Raw genomic sequence first — 21491 nt, 5'->3', positions numbered from 1 at the left:
TCAAGGAATAGACAAAACCACAAATGGCAACTTATACTACCTTAGTGCACTACTGTATACTTATTACACCAAACAATCAACCAGCCACAGCAGCACTCATCCCCTCTTTTAACTTATCTAATAATTCAACTTTCTTTGTCAGGGTCATCACTGACTTCTGCCTTTTACATTTCATTCCACTAGCATCACTAGCACTGACATTAGGCAGACTTTTAGGGGCCATTTCACACAGAAACACTAAAGTTTTGAGAGTACAACACGAGAGTGGGGTGACCCGTTGCGCTGCGGGAAAAGGCTTGCAAGCTAGCCACCATCTGCTTACCACAAACCCACAAATAGCAAGGGTCTACTGTATACAGGTACAGCAAAGGGAGATACATTCCTACAAAAAATGTCCCCCAAACATAAAAATACACATATTTAAGCCATTTAGGGGGGGAGAATAATTCTTCTAAGCCTATATATTATTCATAATACACTATCAAGTTTATTTAATCCATATTAGCAAAATAATAATAATAATAATAATAATAATAATAATAATAATAATAATAATAATAATAATAATAATAATAATAATAATAATAATAATAATAATAATAATAATAATAATAATAATAATAATAATAAAAATACAGGTTGACAACCCTTTATCTGAAATTCCAAAAACGAAAGTTTTTTTGGGGAGCTTTTTTTTTTTTTTTAACAGGGATTAGCCCACCGGGCATAGATCACTGACCCACATCAGGACCTGGGGGGCGATAATGTAATAGTAATAATAATTATAATAATAATAATTATTCATAGTAAATAACATTTTTAATAAAAATACACCAAAATAAAATAATATGATAACATTAATAATAATAATATATAATAATAAAAATAATAAAAATAACAATAATACAGGAGTATTGTAATAATAAAATAATAATAATAATAAAGAAATACAAGAATGAAAAAAAGATCAAAAGTGAGAAACACGACCTAGACCTATGAATTATTATTATTATTATTATAATTTTTATTATATCCCCAGATGTGGGTCTGTGGGTCAGAGATCTATGCCCGGGTGAGCTAATACACATTAAAAAAAAAAAAAAATTCTGAAAACAGAAAAATTCCGAAATCCGAAATTCCTCTGGCCCCAAGGATTTCGGATAAGGGACTGTCAACCTGTAATAATAATATTAATATTAATAATAATAATAATAAATGGTCTTTTGTTTATCAAAAGTGGCAGTTCTTCTAGAGAATTAACTTCATGGGCACATTTATTTGAACTACAGTACTGTACTTGTAACTACATGTGTTGATTCATGACACCCTGACCCCAAGCAGTATTTTCCTGCTCTTCTTTGCCTTACAGTACAGTAGTTGCTTGTTGTTGACCATCATCTGACATATTCATACAGTATTTCTAACCGCAAATGTTTTATGGTGTGTTTTCCAATGATTAAATGAGCAGCAATGCTAAGTACACTCTCACCACTCGAATCATTTTGTTCAATAGTTAGTACATTCTCTATTGCCTAAGTCTCTATCTTACCATCAAAAGAAGACAACTCTTAAGTATCAAAGGCCATGGCATCCACTTAGTAATGTTAATAAACCACAACAAGTGAAAAAATTATGCATTAGAAAGTCTGTTTGCCTGACATGCATAATTCATGTACTGTACTGTACTCTGAAGGGAAACACAACTGAGATTCACCCCATTGTATATCATCTCACTGCTGACTGGCTAGATAACATGACAAGACTGAAACACTTTAAATAATTTGTCATGAGCACCTTTACGTTATTCTTTACAAGTGGATAGTCTATTTTGAGCTGCAAGTAATTGAAAAACTATCATTAATACTCAGAGGTCCAAAAACTGTGCAGTAGTTACATTACAGCATACTGTAGTATACTTAAGAAATAAATGAATCTTAAGTCCACTGCATTAGTTATGAAAAAAGCTCCTTACCGGTCCCTGCTCCTCTTCTTCTTCTTTTTCTTATCCTTTTTCTCTTTCTTGGAGGAACGTTCAGGAGAGGGTGAGGGAGTGTGCACCCAACCGTACTTCTTGCCTGCCTCAGCCCCCAATCCCTCTGTTGTTGCCTTCTGTTTCTCCGCTGCAGCCCGAGCCAACTCTTCTTTAGCCCGTCTGTTTGGGTCTAGGGATGAACCCTCCACAAAGAACTCAGAAATGCCAAAGGCTTCCTTCAGACGTGAGTTCTTCTCCTGTTGTGCCTCAGCAACTGCATGAGTTTCTCGAACACTGAAAGAAGAAAACACAGCAAATTACTTGATATCATAACAGTGAATAAAACAAACAATAAACAATTACCTTAACCGATAATATTCACCAAATTTAAACAAAGTGTGATGAAGGTCAGTACACACTAGGAAACTTTGTTTAAAAATTTTGCTTGCAAATAGTTAGCAAACATTTATAAAACATTGTTTCTGAATTGTTTGCAAACAGTTAACAAACCATTTGTAAACTGTTTGCAAACAAAGTTTAGCATCCAGACTTCAGTTTTCTTCAGAATGTCAGTCAGTGAAGACAATGTGGCAGCAGCCAGTGCAATTTACATAGTGATGAATTAAGTGAAAAACAGGGTAAAGGCGAAAAGACATTGGTGGATGAGGAAGTTTTTATAAAAAGGAACATTTTATGGTGATATGCTTCTGGCAGAATTGAAACTGAAAGTTGGAAGTGGTTTCAGGAATTTTGTTCGAATGCCTCCCACTGATTTTGAAAACCTTTTACAAATGGTTGGTAAAAAAATATCGCGCTTAGGGATACAAAATATAAATCAGCAATTCCGACTTCGATCAGACTGACTATCACAATGAGATATTTGGTGACTGGAGATTCATTTACAAGTCTCATGTACACCTTTAAAGTATCAAAACAGACCATCTCCGAAGTAGTGCCTAAAGTCTGTGAAACTCTGATTTCTTCATTGAAAGAATATGTAAAGGTAGGTAAACGTAAAGTCCAAAAATAATCCATTCTCATTTTCCTAACACAAATCCGTAGTCTCAATGAGCTCTAAAGTCTTCTCAGTAGGCCACATGGTAACAGCTACTAAATGAACGGTGTTGACTGGCTGAAATTTTGAACTGAACTGCTATTCTCATGTCTGCAAACACATCCACACATGCATGGTTTTTTATTGTTTTCCATTCCAGATGGGAAACAGAAATTACCCTAATTTTGTTAGCAAACTGTTTGTGAACAGATTGCAAACAACTCACTAACAGTTTGCGGGCTACTTGAAAACATTGTTTGGAAACAGCAAACAGTTTGGTGTTTGCAAGCAAAATTTACAAAGTTTCCTAATCTGGACTAGCCTTAAGATGAAGACACAAGTCCCAATGAGACAAAACTTGTCTTTTCTACACTGACATTTACCAGTAGTTGTAGTGAGGAGTAGAGTGGCTCACATATAGTTGTATTGTACAATATCACCTACACAACTACAGTACTGTACAGTCAAACACAGAAAGTTATTCTTGTCATAAACTCTCTTCTTTGGCCACATTCACACGTTACTTATTGCTTAATTAACCCTTAAGCTTCAGGTTAGGGTGCTGGCTCAGGGCACCATTCTTGTTCGCTTTCATATTTTGTAAGGTGCCCCTAAAGACTCTTGAATTATTATTTTTTTTTTACTGTTTTGAATTTACTGTCTGTGAAGAATATCTAGCCTACAGTGTTATGGCATCTTATAAGACACTGAAAACCAATTTTCTGGGAATGTAACTGCATATTGTGCATTCCATTTGATTGTTCACTGAACCATAAATGGTGTTTTGTGAATGAACATTACAATAAGAATGGAACCAAGCTTCTTCTGGAAAAACAAAAACACGACATACATAACATTATCTTGTTATCTTACCAGCTTTAGGAGCCACTCACGTGAAGGCAGCCACCTCTCTATATACAGTACTGTACTACAATGTACTAGCTACAGTAACTGATGCAGTACATGAACTTTATCCTAAAACATTTACACTTCTTGACCACCTTCCTTGCACTTGAGTAAGAACAGTCAACTTGTTGTGATAGACATCTCGGACTGTTCTTGGCTTCTTTCCACTGCTCGTTATACATCTCCTCCAATTTCCCTGCTGTAATAACAACTGAATGACGCTCAGGGTTTTTTTCACCTTAACACTGCCTGCTTCTCTGAAATGTCTCACCAGTTTCCATACCACCAATTTACAGTAGACATTTATTATGGCTGCCAAAACGACATTGAAATCCATGCTGACACACTTTAAAAGCATCAATATTAATGTATTGTTCACCAATAAACACGTGTTCTTCCATGTTAAATACCACTACGAGACTGAGGGCATTTTTAAGTGTCTGAATGTGACACTGACCCTTAACCTTTTGATGCCATAATAAATTTGATTCTTTATTACCCCAGGAAGGACCCACACATCATGGCTGGTGAATGTACAAGCTCATCAACATAGGAAACACATACGTACAGAGAACCAAATTTGCTTAGAATGAGATGTGTTGCAGAAACTGGAACCATTAGCCCTCTGGCACACCCACACAGACAACATCACATCATGCCCGCCATTTGATGTCCAAGTATAAAAAACCATCATCGACCAGTGTGACAGATTTTTTTTCATTTCCTTGGACACCAGCTGCCAACCACCAGTCATCAGTGTAGAGTGAAACTATAATCAAGGTAGGTAAGTGTAACAATCAACTTATCTAATATACTACTGTATAGGAATAGCCGTGTGTCTGTCTGTCTGTCTGTTCTGGGCAGCCGAAACGCCACAATCGTTTTCATCAAACTTGGTGGAAAAATCGCAAAAAATTCGTAGAGTGGAACAAACCTGGTCCCATGTCGATGGTTTCTTTAGGAAGGCATTAATTAACCATTTTATTTACGCTGGAAAACGATGCAAGTCTACAGACCTGGCGCACCCTCATTCGCTGTACGCTGTCAGCCGGATGGCGAACCGGACACGAAGGGCCCGCGATCACGTGTCTCCCACTAAACTGAGTCTTGGTTACATACAGTACAGTAGAGTACAGTACAGTGCAATACAGTATAGTACAGTACTACGTGTTAACATTACTACTACAATATATCATTAAGTTAAAAAGACTAGTACTGTACATCATAGTTACTCATCTGTATATAACTTCATGATTATTTTATGATCATACCGTCAGTGATGTAAATAACCAAATAATTTTCCTCTATGTAATACTGCACTGTACATCAATATGTACTGTATTTACTGTACAAGTACATTTTTGCTGCTACTATACTGAAGTGACTGCTGACAGGTGATAGTAGCATTTATGAATTATTGTACACTCTCGTTCAAGATTCTTCGAACAATGCTGGAGACAGCTGGCAACTCAAGGCCGTTTGTTTACAATAGTACGTAGGACTGTATAATAAAATATGAAACAACATAGCCCAACCATTAATTAAGCAATGGGGAACTAAGTAACCAATTACCAATCAAATTTTACATTCATTCATAATTTTTACCATGTACTGTACTATAGTAAACAAATGGCCTTGAGTTGCCAGCCGTCTCCAGCAGCGTTCGAAGAATTTTGAACGAGACTGTACCAAAGTGCGGTCAAAAGAACTGACAATTTACATGCACTTCTGTTTAGCTTTTAATGTTGTGATACAAAAAATAGAATTTCATGATTAGGAAGAAAGTGACACCAAGCACTCATACATTGTACAGGGCAGTACTATTAAATTCCTGTGTAATTGAATCTGTATTTATTCCAAATTTGCATCTTTACTGCAACAAATACTATGACTTGAATGAAGAGCACTTTAGCTTTAATTTCAAAACAAACAAAATTTTTCACTGAACTACTGAGTACAATATTTACCATAACATTTAGTTCACACTAAATGTTAAATGTTAAGTTATATCACAACTACAGTACAGTACTGTACAGCACTATATTGTCACTTTGATTTGGTCTTAGACAAACAAACACAATGTGACAAGCAGTGAAAGTGAGTCTCATAAGCCTGACAGCCCATGCTAGGCAGTTAAGAGACAGCTCACTGTATACTGTACTGTACTATACTGTACTGTACTGTACAGTATGTGGCAGTGTGGCCTGCACAGCATTCCACCAATTTCACTTTTCCTACTACAAAATTCAGGTTCCTATTACATCTCTGGGTGAGCTAGAGTGTGGTAAGAAGGTGTATCCTGATCGACAATAAACCACAATATATCTGGGCATCCTCTAATAATCAGTAATATAATACAGTAAAATATGGTGAAGACAGATGGTTTGGTTTGGTCATAATCACAACAGCTCACATTAATCTGTACCTGATGGTAACATTATCTCAGCTTCCTCTTATTTCTAAACTTTTCTCTTCAAGGAGAAAAGTGATATGAGTTTACTCAAGTTGTCAACTACAACTAGAGATGAATGATGGAGTTAGCCCTGTCTTAGACCTTATCTTATGGGGTCCATGGGTGAAATGGTCGTTTTTTGTTGTTTGGATAATTTGGAACATAACCCACTATTTTCCCGTAGCAGCACAGCACTGTGGTTTAAGTACTAATCACAGTTTGGGGTGACAGTTATGAACCTAACCCAATAATCTACACATGTTTAGTGTACAGTACAGTAAACATAGGTAGACACAGCATAGTGTGACACACCTGAACCATTTGTTGGTGTTCTTTGTTTTCTCATATACAGTACTGTACAGTACTGTACTATACTGTACTATACACCTCAATAATCCAACATTAATACAAATATTTCAGCAGGTGTGTAGTGCAGGACATGGCCTGCACCTGCTATATGGGAAAACAATTAACAGGTGTGTAATGCAGGACACCCCACACCTGTAATATGGGAATCAATTAACAGGTGTGTAGTGCAGGACACCCCACACCCGCAACATGGGAATCAATTAACAGGTGTGTAGTGCAGGACACCCCACACCTGCATTATGGGAATCAATTAACAGGTGTGTAGTACAGGACACCCCACACTTGTAATATGGGAGGACAATCAGCAGGACACGGCCCACACCTGTGTTTACTCGTGGTGACAAGAGAGGTAATCAGACCAGGTTGTTTGCTCACCACACAGGTCCGGCCAACCTGCCACTCTTATTACACACATTAACCCCCGAGCAAACACTACCTGCCGCACCACCTCCCCTCTGGCTCTGACTGACCTGATTACTAACATCTTCAGACAAATGTTCCTATATTTGGTGTGTTCCTTGATTTTCGGAGAAGCTTTATTTTTCGTGTTCCTTGATTTTCGGGGATGCCTTGATTTTCGTGCTACTTTATTTTCGTCTCATTTCTAGCCACAGCGAATCACTTAACCAAATGCGTGTGGTGTAACAACCCCTACTTTACCACAACTGTCAAAATCAATTATTATACCTAAATTCCCGCGACATGTGAATGAGTCTAAATATACAATCATAATACGAATATGTAAAAGTACATAAACAAGCCTTTTAGAAGTGTTGGTCTCCACTACTTAAGAAGATACTACTACACTTAACACCACTTCACATCTCGCCCTTATTTTACCATCAATAACTACTGTACTAACTACGCACTGCTATTCCAACAACTTGAACGGAGTCTTCATTTAAAGGTATCTGACCAAGGGTGGGGGAGGGGGGCAGGAGGGGAGGGAAGAGGAGGGGGGGTAACAATGGAGGGGAGGGGGGTAACAGATGGTGGGGAGGGGGGGTAAAAGATGGTGGGGATGGGGGAGAGGGAGGGAGGAGGGGGATACAGTAAAACTTACATACTACAGAGCCTTTATTAATACAGTACCACACACACTCAGGGAATTAACCATCATATCAACAACTACATTCTACACGTTACTCATCCACTCATATCCACACAACTAATATGGTGTATACAACAACACGTGGTGTACCGTGGTGACGTGGTGTACAGGTCGTGGTGTACAGGACGTGGTGTACAGGACGTGGTGTACCGTGGTGTACAGGTCGTGGTGTACAGGACGTGGTGTACAGGACGTGGTGTACAGGTCGTGGTGTACAGGACGTGGTGTACAGGACGTGGTGTACAGGTCGTGGTGTACAGGTCATTGTGTACAGGGCGTGGTGTACAGGTTATGATGTACAGGACGGGTGTACAGGTCATTGTGTACAGGACGTGGTGTACAGGTTATGATGTACAGGACAGGGCGTGGTGTACAGGGACGTACAGGTACAGTGTACAGTGTATCATATGTGACCTGGTACAGGTTGTGGTGTACAGGTTATGGTGTACAGGATACGGTGTACTTCTTGTTTTACAGGTCGTGGTGTACAGAATGTGGTGTACATAATGTGGTGTACTGGACCTGTTGTACAGGTTGTGTGCAGGACGTGGTTTAGTGTGTTCAGAACGTAGTGTAGCCGTGTGGACGTGTACCTGACCACAGAGCGCAGTGTTCGTCGGACGTGTGTGGTGGTGGTGGTAGTGGTGGTGGGAGGTGGGGCGGGGTTGCGACCTGACCATCCGCCTCTCCACTTCTTGCCACCTCTGCTGGTGCTGTTACTGCTGCTGCTCTGGTTGTTGTGGCCGTTATTGTTGTTGGCATTAACAATATTATTATTGTTTTTGCTGTTGTTATAAAACCGTCTCAATTTTTTGCGCTGTCTGTTGCGTCTGTTACGCCAGTTTCTGCGGGCGTAGTGTCCAAGGCTGAGGGCCGGGGAGCGTGGATGTGGGTAGTGCAGCGGGCGTTGGGGCGCGGGCGAGTCTCCAGTGGGTATAATAGCAGCAGGAGAGGGCGGGGCAGCGGCGGCTAGCTTGTGTAGGAGTGCCGTGTGTTGTGCCAGTAGGGAGGCTACTAGCTGCTGCCAGGGGCCTCCTCCGCCCACCACCCTTCCGCCCTTCACCTCCCCACCACCCACATCACCCACCGAACCAGTGGGTGTCGCCATGTGGCCCGCCCGCCACCACCAGACCCGCCTACCTTACACGTGTGGGGCCTCTTAAGAGGGTGGCAGCACGCGTGGTGTACACTAACTTATAATATATCAAGTGTCAGATAGAAGGTTGTACTCTACTGAGGCTCACTGCAGGCTAACACCAACCTCAGCTTACTCTAACACTCATTCTCCAGGGAAGAACCCACATGGGTGTGTGACCATGGTGGGTGTGAGCCGTGGTCGTGTACCCTGGACCGAGTGGTGGGTACGGGCAGTTCCTGGTTGAGGCGCGCCACTACAGTACGTGTAGTGTTGAGCTGGTGCGCGTGTGTGGGGTCAGTGACCATCAGAGATACAGGCAGGCTATCGTCGTCGTTCACACACTTGACACGCTAAACTTGACTCAGCGTTACAATTTGCTAACCTAAGTCCCAACTTGGGCAGGAAGGCTATGACTGGAAGACTTGGTTGCTGATATCAGCGAGAACTTAACCTACATCACATATATGGAAGACTTGGTTGTGTGGGTGTGGGGTGAAGGTTACATGTTGATTGTGGGTGTTGCGTTGAGTGGCGGGCACGGTGCAGGCACACCACGGTGACGGAGGCACACGACGGCGGCACTACCCAGGGCACCTGGGCTCTCCTGACACCTCACCCGCCCCGGCCACACCATCCTCCTTACACTCATGCCTCACGCTGCCCTTCTACTCCACTAGTGGCCCGCTGCCCGCTACACTCAGCCCTGCCTGCCCGCCGCTCTCTCGTACACTACACTACACTCATCGTGCAGGAGGCTGACGCTGAGGGTCAGATACAGTATCTTGTGTCAGGTCGTGATCCTTGTTGGTGTGTCAGCCACGCCAGTCAAGGCTAACACACCACTGCTCGCTACCCTCCGACTCACGCACTATCCACTTTCTACACTGGTATGGGTAGGCAGGGAGAGAGGGCGTGTACGCGACGGCGGGCTTGTACTGGCGTGCAGGCGTCCGTCGGTGGACGACGCGGGGGGGCGACTGTGGCGAGGTATTATCGCACCCTCTGCTCTCAGCTGCCATCCCCCCCGCCAGGCTCGGGTCCTGGTTCATAATCAATAGTGGCAGCCTCACGCATCTCTCTCTCTCTCTCCCTTAGCACCACCAACAACCTCGCCCTCTCCCCCTGTTCACACTCTTCTCTCAATATTAGCTAGACGGTTGGTGGAGGGCAGTAGTCCGAGCGTCATGCTGCACTACGTCTTAACATGACGGGCATGTGACGGGCATCACTGTCCCTCCCGCCCCCTCCTGCCGTCACGACTACACACACCTACCTCGGCCCCCTGGGACCCTCTTTTCCCAGGCCGTCGAGCACAATAGCGGAGCAAATCTGGTGGGTGATGGCACCCGACGGTCCCTGGCTCTCTCCTCCACTCCTACCTTTACCCTCACACACCGCACAGTGTTCACCAGTGTACCACCACCACGGTGACACACAGTGTTCACTAGTGTACCACCACCACGGTGACACACAGTGTTCACTAATGCACCACCATCACGATGACACACAGTGTTCACTAGTGCACCACCACCACGATGACACACAGTGTTCACTAGTGCACCACCACCACGGTGACACACAGTGTTCACTAGTGCACCACCACCACGATGACACACAGTGTTCACTAGTGCACCACCACCACGGTGACACACAGTGTTCACTAGTGCACCACCACCACGGTGACACACAGTGTTCACTAATGCACCACCACCACGATGACACACAGTGTTCACTAGTGCACCACCACCACGATGACACACAGTGTTCACTAGTGCACCACCACCACGGTGACACACAGTGTTCACTAGTGCACCACCACCACGATGACACACAGTGTTCACTAGTGCACCACCACCACGATGACACACAGTGTTCACTAGTGCACCACCACCACGGTGACACACAGTGTTCACTAATGTACCATCACCACGGTGACACACAGTGTTCACTAATGTACCATCATCACCACGGTGACACAGAGTGTTCACTAGTGCACCACCACCACGGTGACACATTACAGTGTCTACTTAATGTACCACCACCACGATGGCATATTTGTGTGTTCACTTCAGGCAATTCACCACGATGACACACAGTGTTCAATAGCGTAATTAATTACCACGGTGAGACACACAGTGTTCACCAGTGTATCACCACCACGGTGACACACAGTGTTCACTAGTGCACCACCACCACGATGACACACAGTGTTCACTAGTGCACCACCACCACGATGACACACAGTGTTCACTAGTGCACCACCATCACGGAGACACACAGTGTTCACTAATGTACCATCACCACGGTGACACACAGTGTTCACTAATGTACCATCACCACGGTGACACACAGTGTTCACTAGTGCACCACCACAACAGTGACACACAGTGTTCACTAATGTACCATCACCACGGTGACACACGAGGTGTTCACTAATTGCACCACCACCACGATGACACAGTGTTCACTGGTGCACCACCACCACGATGACACACAGTGTTCACTGGTCACCACCACCACGATGACACACAGTGTTCACTGGTGCACCACCATCACGGAGACACACGGTGTTCACTATTGTACCATCACCACGGTGACGCACAGTGTTCATAATTGCACCACCACAACAGTGACACACAGTGTTCACTAATGTACCACCATCACCACGGTGACACACGAGTGTTCACTAATGTACCACCACCACGGTGACACACAGTGTTCACTAGTGCACCACCACCGCGGTGACACACAGTGTTCACTGGTGCACCACCACCACGGTGACACACAGTGTTCACTAATGTACCATCACCACGGTGACACACAGTGTTCACTGGTGCACCACCACCACCGGTGACACACAGTGTTCACTGGTGCACCACCACCACGGTGACACACAGTGTTCACTATTATGCCATCACCACGGAGACACAGTGTTCACTGGTGCACCACCACCACGGTGACACACAGTGTTCACTAGTGCACCACCACAACAGTGACACACAGTGTTCACTAATGTACCATCACCACGGTGACACTGTGTTCACTAGTGCACCACCACCACGGTGACACACAGTGTTCACTAGTGCACCACCACCACGGTGACACACAGTGTTCACTAGTGTACCATCACCACGGTGACACAGTGTTCGCTAGTGCACCACCACACACCCTGACCTTCAGTGTTCACCCTACAGTATACCTCCTCCTTCATATATCCTCCAAGTCCCACGTCAGGTCCTCTCCAAAGGTCCTTAGTAAGGTCCCCAGCCAAGGTCCTCCCTCAGGACCATAGACAGGTCCCCTCAACTGGTATACACTTAGGATCCCTTTCCAGGTTATCTGGTGGTCCTCTCCGTCTATTACCATCCAGGTCTACTAAACGGGTCATCAACCACACACCCCACAGGTCATCAACCACACACACCCCACAGGTCATCAACCACACACCCACATCATCAACCACACACCCCACAGGTCATCAACCACACACACCCCACAGTCATCACCACCAACACACACACACACCACAGGTCATCACAAACACACACACACCCCACAGGCATCCCACACCCCCACAGGTCATCAACCACACACACCCCACAGATCATCAAACCACACACACACACCACAGTCATCAACCAAACACACCCACAGATCATCAACCACATACACACACACACCCACAGATCATCAACCACACAGACACACACCCCACAAGTCACAAGCGCCCACCCAGGTCATCAACCACACACACCCCACAGGTCATCAACCACACACACATCATCAACCACACCCACAGGTCATCAACCACACACACCCCACAGGTCATCAACCACACACAAACACACCCACAAGTCATCAACCACACACACCCCACAGGTCATCAACCACACACAAACACACCCACAAGTCATCAACCACACACACCCCACAGGTCATCAACCACACACATGTCAGTGGTTGACCTAAACGGTTAAAAAAACAGTCACAATTTTGGCTAGGGAAAATGTTACAACTTATCTAAATACAGTGCCATTAACAAGTTAGGTCGGGTCGGGTCTGGTTTTTAAATTCTTCTAACTAAGCCTCACTTAACCTAACCCTCATCTGTCTCTAGGTATACGCTGTCACTTTTCCTTAACCTTTTTTCCTATGAATTTCTTCCCATGACTTTTTCCCTGTAACTTTTTTCCTACAATCAACTCGAGTATAAAAATAAACCCCCATATTATTCCGATGCCTCTACCTTCCACTCAACACGAGGGGACAAAAATGAAGACAAAATAAAAATGAAAAACAAACAAACACATAATCCTCTTTCACCATTTTACGTTAATTAAACAAGTCAGGTTTACAGCTGTGGGGGTTAATATTCCCTGAACACCTGGCAATAAGTGGCATCTCCTGGGTCATATAAAAGCATTAGTTTATATATATATATATATATATATATATATAAATATATATATATATATATATATATATATATATATATATATATATATATATATATATATATATATCTGATAACCACAAGGAAAGAAAGAAAACACGAAGTTCCCAAGAGCTTTCTTGTAATTCACATCTTCAGGGGCGGGTACAGACTAAAGTACAAAACAAGGTGTATACTGTATATACAGAGGAGGGTGAGACCAGGTCCACAATGGTCAGGTATTAGGTAATGACCCTACTAATCTTTAAATAGCTCGGCAACGGTCGGTAGTCAGGTCAGAGGGTAAGGTGACCCAACCTTCTCACCAGGTTACAAATCTTCTTAATTACAAAATTGTCCAGTTTGTACATACCTAATACCTGACCATTGTGGACCTGGTCTCACCTCCTCTGTATATACAGTATACACTATGACCCTGTGATAATTACCAGCGCTTTAAGTGTTTTCTTCCTTTGTGGTTATCAGCATATACCTGGATCACCGCAACTACAGTGATTTACTTGCATGCATATATATATATATATATATATATATATATATATATATATATATATATATATATATATATATATATATATATATATATATATATATATATATATATATATAATGCCCTTTTCATCACATTATATCGTAGGAGAGAGAGAGTGATGGTTAAAACAAGTGTGTGGGAGAGGTGGAGAGGGGGAGGGTAGGTGGAAAGGGAAGAGGAGAAGGGTAGGTTGAAGGGGGAGGGGAGGGGGGAAAAGGGGGCATATAGAGCCCAGCCAGAGAGCAGTGTGACAGGTGGAGGAGCGACTGTGTGATGGTTGAGGCCACGGTAATGCCGGATCATCCCTCACATTTGTTTCTCTCCCACAGCCCTCTCTCACCACCTCCCTCCCTCTCTCGCTGTCGTCTTTTCCATCTTCTCTCTCCTACATCCCTCCCCCTCTTTCCCAATCTCTTCCTTCCTTCCCTCCCTCTATCTCGTCTTTTCCATCTTCTCCCTTCCTCCTGTCTCTTTAACACCCTCCGTCCCTCCTTCACAGTCTCTCCAATCTCTTCCCTCCCTCCCTCCCTCCTTCCTTCCTTCCCCAGTCTCTCTTCCCATCTCTACTCCCCCCTCCCCACACAGTCACACCATCCCTAAGCTTTACTCACTCCTAATAGAAGTTATTTTATATTCACGAATCACCCCACAGCTCGCCTTCCCTCGGCCACAGTTTCATTTGTCCTTAACACAACTCTACCACACCCTTGGGAAAAATAAAATGTAAATAAAATAATAAAAGTCATAGGGATTAAGGAAGGTTTTTACGCTGAGGTTAAGAATGATATTGAGATTAAGGTGAGTTTACAGGTGACACCACTTCTGGGCCCCGTGTTATGTGTCTTGTGTAAACCACCACAACTCCTACCACCACCAAAACTACTAGTCACCCGTACTACTACCGCCACCATAACTACCACCCAAACACAACTACCACCACAACTACCACCACCAACCACCACAATTCCTCCATGAGAGCAGGCAGGCAGACACCAATTATTAACCAGGAGGCTGGTGGGTAAAGTTTGGACATAACTTATACAGAGTCCGGCAGCTGTCCCAGCCTGGAGGACCTCAGGACACCTCCTCCATTACTCCATTCATTACTCCTCTACCACCATCACTGACCACCACTACCACCATCATGACCTTTACTACCATTATGACCAACACTATCACCACCATCGTGACCACTACAACGACGACCACTACCACCATCACCACTACCACTACCACCATCACTAACCACCTCTACCACCATCACTAACCACCTCTACTACCATCACTAACCCCTCTACCACCATCACTAACCCCTCTACCACCATCACTAACCACCTCTACCACCACCACTAACCACCTCTACTACCATCACTAACCACCACTACCACCATCACTAACCACCACTACCACCATCACCTAACCACCTCTACCACCATCACTAACCACCACTACCACCATCACTAACCACCACTACCACCATCACTAACCACCTACCACCATCACTAACCACCTCTACCACCATCACTAACCACCACTACCACCATCACTAACCACCACCATCACTAACCACCACTACCACCATCACTAACCACCTCTACCACCATCACTAACCACCACTACCACCATCACTAACCACCTCTACTACCATCACTAACCACCCTACCACCATCACTAACCATACCACCATCACTAACCACCTCTACCACCATCACTAACCACCTCTACCACCATCACCACTACCACCATTGTGACCACTACCACCATCACTAACCCCCTCTACCACCATCACTAACCCCCTCTACCACCACCACTACCACCACCATTCCTACACGAGGCTCTCACGATCATTTACACGACAAGTTTTCCCTCAATAATGTGAGTTGTTTTATGAACCATGTGTAATGTCTCTCTCTCTCTCTCTCTCTCTCTCTCTCTCTCTCTCTCTCTCTCTCTCTCTCTCTCTCTCTCTCTCTCTCTCTCTCTCTCTCTCTCTCTCTCTCTCTCTCTCTCTCTCTCTCTCTCTCTCTCTCTCTCTCTCTCTCTCTCTCTCTCTCTCTCTCTCTCTCTCTCTCTCTCTCTCTCTCTCTCTCTCTCTCTCTCTCTCTCTCTCTCTCTCTCTCTCTCTCTCTCTCTCTCTCTCTCTCTCTCTCTCTCTCTCTCTCCCTCTCTCTCTCTCTCTCTCTCTCTCTCTCTCTCTCTCTCTCTCTCTCTCTCTCTCTCTCTCTCTCTCTCTCTCTCTCTCTCTCTCTCTCTCTCTCTCTCTCTCTCTCTCTCTCTCTCTCTCTCTCTCTCTCTCTCTCTCTCTCTCTCTCTCTCTCTCTCTCTCTCTCTCTCTCTCTCTCTCTCTCTCTCTCTTTATTCTATCCCTATCTATTCTCTGTTCGTGTGTGTGTGTTGTGTGTGTGTATCATCACCACCATCGCCAGACTAATTTCCGGTTGAAGATGTTAAAATATGATTATATTTCAGGCAAAGCGGGTGACACACACACACACACACACACACACACACACACACACACACACACACACACACACACACACACACAACCCACACACACACACACACACACCACACACCACACCCCTTTGCTACAGACATTAAAGACACCCAAAAATCTCGCCAATGGCTGACTAAACCTCGTCAAGTAACACCAACAATTATAATTCGGCATCTATCACAAAAATTCGCCATCGATCGCCAAAAAATCGTCATCGATCACCAATACTTTGCCATCGATATCCCAAAAAATTCCCATTAATCGTTAACAACATACCACCAATCGTCAATATTTCGCCATCGATCGCCAACAGCTGGCCAATAGTGAAAGAGGATGAGGGGAGGGGTTTGTGATAATAAACAGTTTTTAATAGAGTTGCAGCCGGTGGTATATACCAACATATGGTTAGACATGATAATATACGTTCAATACATTTACAGGCTGTACAGTGTGTGTGTGTGTGATATACGTCAAGTGGAAAGTAATTTTGGACTCGAGGTGACGGAGGTGCGTGGTGTGTGGAGTAATGTATCTTGAAAGATCCTTATTTCCTCTCACAGAGGTATAATAATAACAATAAAAGTAATAATAATAAAAATAATAATAATAACAATACTACAATAATAATAATAATAATAATAATAATAATAATAATAATAATAAAAATAATAATAATAATAATAATAATAATAATAATAATAATAATAAAAGTAATAATAATAACAATAACACAATATCTAATACAACACCACATCAATAATAACAATAACAATGTCAACAATAACAACAATAATAATAAATCACTGGCCACGTTAAGCCCATCCTGGGATAAAAAAATAAATCCAAATCCTTCACCAAAACATTACCAGTAAGGTCAGGAAGGGCGGTTAAGTGAGCCTCTTAAACGCTGCCGGGAAGAGCCATCGTAAGAGCCAATATGGCATCCGAACCTAACCTAACCTAACCTAACCTCTTCATCTTGCTATTGTTACGCTTCATCCGGGGACCTTCTACTAATATTGGGTTGGTTTGGCCTGTTTATTTCGTCTACGTCAGTGTTTTTATTTTTGAGAGAGAGAAATATTTTAGGCAGGTTAGGGCCATCTGTTGTGGTGGGAGGAGGGCCTGCTGTTGTGGTAGAGGAGGGCCTGCTGTTGTGGTGGGAGGGAGGGCCTGCTGTTGTGTGGTGGAGGAGGGCCTGCTGTTGTGGTGGAGGGGATGGCCTGCTGTTGTGTGGAGGGAGGCCTGCTGTTGTGGTGGAGGGAGGAGGGAGGGCCTGTTGTTGTGGTGGAGAGGAGGGCCTGCTGCTGTGGTGGAGGGAGAGGCCTGCTGTTGTGGAGGGAGGGAGGGCCCTGTTGTTGTGGTGGAGAGGGAGGGCCTGCTGTTGTGTGGTGGAGGGAGGAGGGCCTGCTGTTGTGGTGTGGGAGGGGAAGGAGGGCCTGCTGTGTGGTGGAGGGAGGAGGGGCCTGTGCTGTGGAGGGAGGGCCTGCTGTTGTGGTGGAGGAGGCCTGCTGTTGTGGAGGGAGGGAGGGCCTGTTGTTGTGGAGAGGGAGGGCCTGCTGTTGTGTGGAGGGAGGGAGGGGGCCTGCTGTTGTGGTGGAGGGAGGGAGGGCCTGCTGTTGTGGTGGGAGGAGGGCCTGCTGTTGTGGTGGAGGAGGGAGGGCCTGCTGTTGTGGTGGGAGGGAAGATCTGCTGTTGTGTGGTGGAGAAGGGCCCCTGTTGTGGTGGAGAGGGAGGGCCTGAGGTTGTGGTGACAGTGGCAGGTACTTTGGTGACAAGGTGTGTGTACAGTATCAGGTGCGGGTGAGGGAGGCGTGTCAGGTGTGGGTAGGAGGCGTGTCAGGTGTGGAGTAAGGAGGCGTGTCAGGTGTGGGTAAGGAAGGCGTGTCAGGTGTGGGTAAGGAGGCGTGTCAGGTGTGGAGTGGGAGGCGTGTCAGGTGTGGGTAGGGAGGCGTGTCAGGTGTGGGTAGAGGCGTGTCAGGTGTGGGTAGGAGGCGTGTCAGGTGTGGGTAAGGAGGCGTGTCAGGTGTGGGTTAGGAGGCGTGTCAGGTGTGGATAAGGAGGCGTGTCAGGTGTGGGTAGGAGGAGTGTCAGAGTGTGGGTAAGGAGGTGTCGAGTGTGGAGTGGGAGGAGTGTCAGGTGTGGGTGGGGAGGAGTGTCAGGTGTGGGTGGGACAGGTGTCAGGTGTGGGTTGGGAGGAGTGTCAGGTGTGGGTGGGAGGAGTGTCAGGTGTGGGTGGGGAGGAGTGTCAGGTGTGTGGAGTGAGGAGGGTGTCAGGTGTGGGTAGGGAGGAGGTGTCAGGTGTGGGTAAGGAGGAGTGTCAGGTGTGGAGTGGGAGGTGTCAAGTGTGGGTAGGAGGAGTGTCAGGTGTGGGTGAGGAGGTGTCCAGGGTGTGGGTAGGAGGTGTCAGGTGTGGGTGGGGAGTGTCAGGTGTGGGTGGAGGAGTGTCAGGTGTGGGTAGGACAGGTGTCAGGTGTGGAGTAGGAGGAGTGTCAGGGTGTGGGTGGGGAGGAGGTGTCAGGTGTGGAGTGAGGAGGGTGTCAGGGTGTGGGTAGGAGGGTGTCAGGTGTGGGTAGGGAGGAGTGTCAGGTGTGGGTAAGGAGGAGTGTCAGGTGTGGGTAAGTATAAGTGCCCTAACAAGCATTACAACACACACACACACACACACACACACACACACACACAACAACAACAACAGCAACAACAACAGCAGCCACAACAGTGAGAGGGGGAGGGAAGGAAAACAGGGGGAGCAGTATTGATTGGTAAGTGCAGGAAGGAGTAGCAGCCCTCCCTCCCTACTCTCCACACAGCCTCCTACACCCTCTCACTCACATACCTTCTACAACCCATCACTCTCTATACTAGGTTGAGTTAGGTGAGGGTTGGGTTAGGTTCGTGGAGTTGGTTGGGTTAGGTTGGGTTGGGTTGGGTTGGGTTGGAGACAGCACCAGGACTTGGGCCCACCTGAGCAACAGACCGTCACCACCACCATCACTATAAGGCCGTCATCAGGAGAGAGGAACACCTACACCATTACACGTCAGGTCTAATTAATCACCAGGTGTGTTAAGGCTGACACACCTGCCTGTCACCCCCACCAACCCTTAACTCTCCCACCTCTTCCTATGGCTCTCTCTACACACACACACACACACACACAGAGGCGTCTTGGTGGTGAAGGAAAGCAATAAAGATACACAAGGGCGTCCTGGCTGGCTCTCCCTGCTGCCCCTCCTCCCTCACCCTCGTCAGGAGCCTCGCTAAATCCTCCACATCTATAACAGGGACGGGAGGATAAATCAGTGTGTGTGTGTGTGTGTGTGTAAACGTCTGAGTCACATTCCACACCGATATTGACGTTACTAAACCTGACTGGTAGGAAGGAGGAGGAAGGAGGAAGTATATGGAGGAAGGAAGGGAAGGGGAAGGAATGATCAAGAGGAGAGAAGAGTAAGAAGGAGGTGGTAAGGAAGAGCACAGTGGGGAGAAGAGGAAAAGGTAGAGAGACGCACGGACAGAGTGAGGTCAGGAGGGTCAGCAGGGAGGTCAGGAGGTCGGCAGGAAGGGTCAGGAGGTCGGCAGGGAGGTCAGGAGGGTCAGCAGGGAGGGGTCAGGAGGGTCGGCAGGGGGGGTCAGGAGGTCGGCAGGAGGGTCAGGAGGGGTCAGCAGGGAGGGGTCAGGAGGGTCGGCAGGGGAGGGGTCAGGAGGTCAGCAGGGAGGTCAGGAGGGTCAGCAGGGGGAGTCAGGAGGGTCGGCAGGGAGGGGTCAGGAGGTCGGCAGGGAGGTCAGGAGGTCGGCAGGAGGGGTCAGGAGGGTCAGCAGGGAGAGTCAGGAGGTCGGCAGGAGGTCAGGAGGTCAGCAGGGAGGTCAGGAGGGTCAGCAGGAAGGGGTTAGGAGGTCGGCAGGAGGGGTAGGAGGGTCAGCAGGGAGGGGGTCAGGAGGGTCAGCAGGAGGGTCAGGAGGGTCGGCAGGGAGGAGTCAGGAGGGTCAGCAAGGGAGGGGTCCAAGGAGGGTCAGCAAGGGAGGGGTCAGGAAGGGTCGACAGGGAGGAGGTCAGGAGGTCGGCAGGGGAGGGGGAGGAGGTCGGCAGGAGGAGGTCAGGAGGTCAGCAGGAGGAGGTCAGGAGGTCAGCAGGAGGGTCAGGAGGTCAGCAGGAGGAGGTCAGGAGGTCAGCAGGGAGGAGGGTCAGGAGGGTCGGCAGGAGGGTCAGGAGGTCAGCAGGGAGGGGTCAGGAGGTCGGCAAGGGAGGGGTCAGGAGGGTCAGCAGGGAGGGTCAGGAGGTCGCAGGAGGGAGGTCAGGAGGTCGGCAGGGAGAGTCAGGAGGTCAGCAGGGAGAGGGTCAGGAGGTCAGCAGGGAGGAGGGGTCAGGAGGGTCGGCAGGGAGGGGAGTGAGGGGTTAGGAAGGTAGGCAGGGAAGGAAGGGACAGGAGGGAGAGACGAAGGAAGGGATGGAAGGGTCACGAGGAGAGGAGGGGAAGGATCAGGGTGGAGAGTGGTAGGGAGGGAGGGGTCCAGGGAGGGAGAGGGGGAGGGCGAGGTAAGCTGGGGTAAAGCTCAGAGGATCACGCCACACACAACCCAATTGGTCCGCCTCACTTCCTAAAATTACCACTGAGATCCCATACCTTCCTCCTCCACCGATCCTCCTCCTCCTCTTCTTCTCCTACACTTCCTCCTTCTCTTCTTGATCCCTCTCCTCATTCTCTCTCTCTCCTCCCCCACTCTTCTCCCGTCCTCCTTGTTCACACGCCCATCTTCTTGTTCCCACCTCCCGTCTTCTTGTTCCCGCCTGTCTTCTTGTTCCCACGCCCGTCTTCTTGTTCCACGCCGTCTTCTGTTTACAGTATCTTCTTGTTCCCACGCCGTCTTCTTGTTCCCGCCCGTCTTCTTGTTCCCCGCCGTCTTCTTATTTCCCACGCCCGTCTTCTTGTTCCCGCCCCCATCTTCTTGTTCACACGACCTGTCTCTTGTTCCCATGCCTGTCTTCTTGTTCCCAGGCCC

At 46.5% G+C, this 21491-nt stretch overlaps 1 protein-coding gene across 9 annotated transcripts in view; it reads right to left on the bottom strand.

Moving 5' to 3' along the window:
* The window catches only part of LOC121864986 (serine/arginine repetitive matrix protein 2-like), a 119215-nt gene that overhangs the window by 43720 nt on the left and 54004 nt on the right, over positions 1–21491 (bottom strand). For 6 of the 9 annotated variants that reach the window (XM_042364238.1, XM_042364241.1, XM_042364246.1 and 3 more), the window contains one exon: positions 1973–2266. In XM_042364238.1, coding sequence (XP_042220172.1) covers positions 1973–2266 — 294 coding nt within the window. Of the gene's footprint in view, positions 1–1972; positions 2267–8457; positions 9983–21491 lie in introns of those variants that run through there. The other 3 variants (XM_042364240.1, XM_042364239.1, XM_042364237.1) reach the window with 2 other exon arrangements.

The sequence above is a fragment of the Homarus americanus genome, unplaced genomic scaffold, assembly GCF_018991925.1.
Source record: "Homarus americanus isolate GMGI-L3 unplaced genomic scaffold, GMGI_Hamer_2.0 scaffold2539, whole genome shotgun sequence".
NCBI lineage: Eukaryota > Metazoa > Arthropoda > Malacostraca > Decapoda > Nephropidae > Homarus > Homarus americanus.
This window is presented reverse-complemented; position numbering and strand designations above follow the sequence as displayed.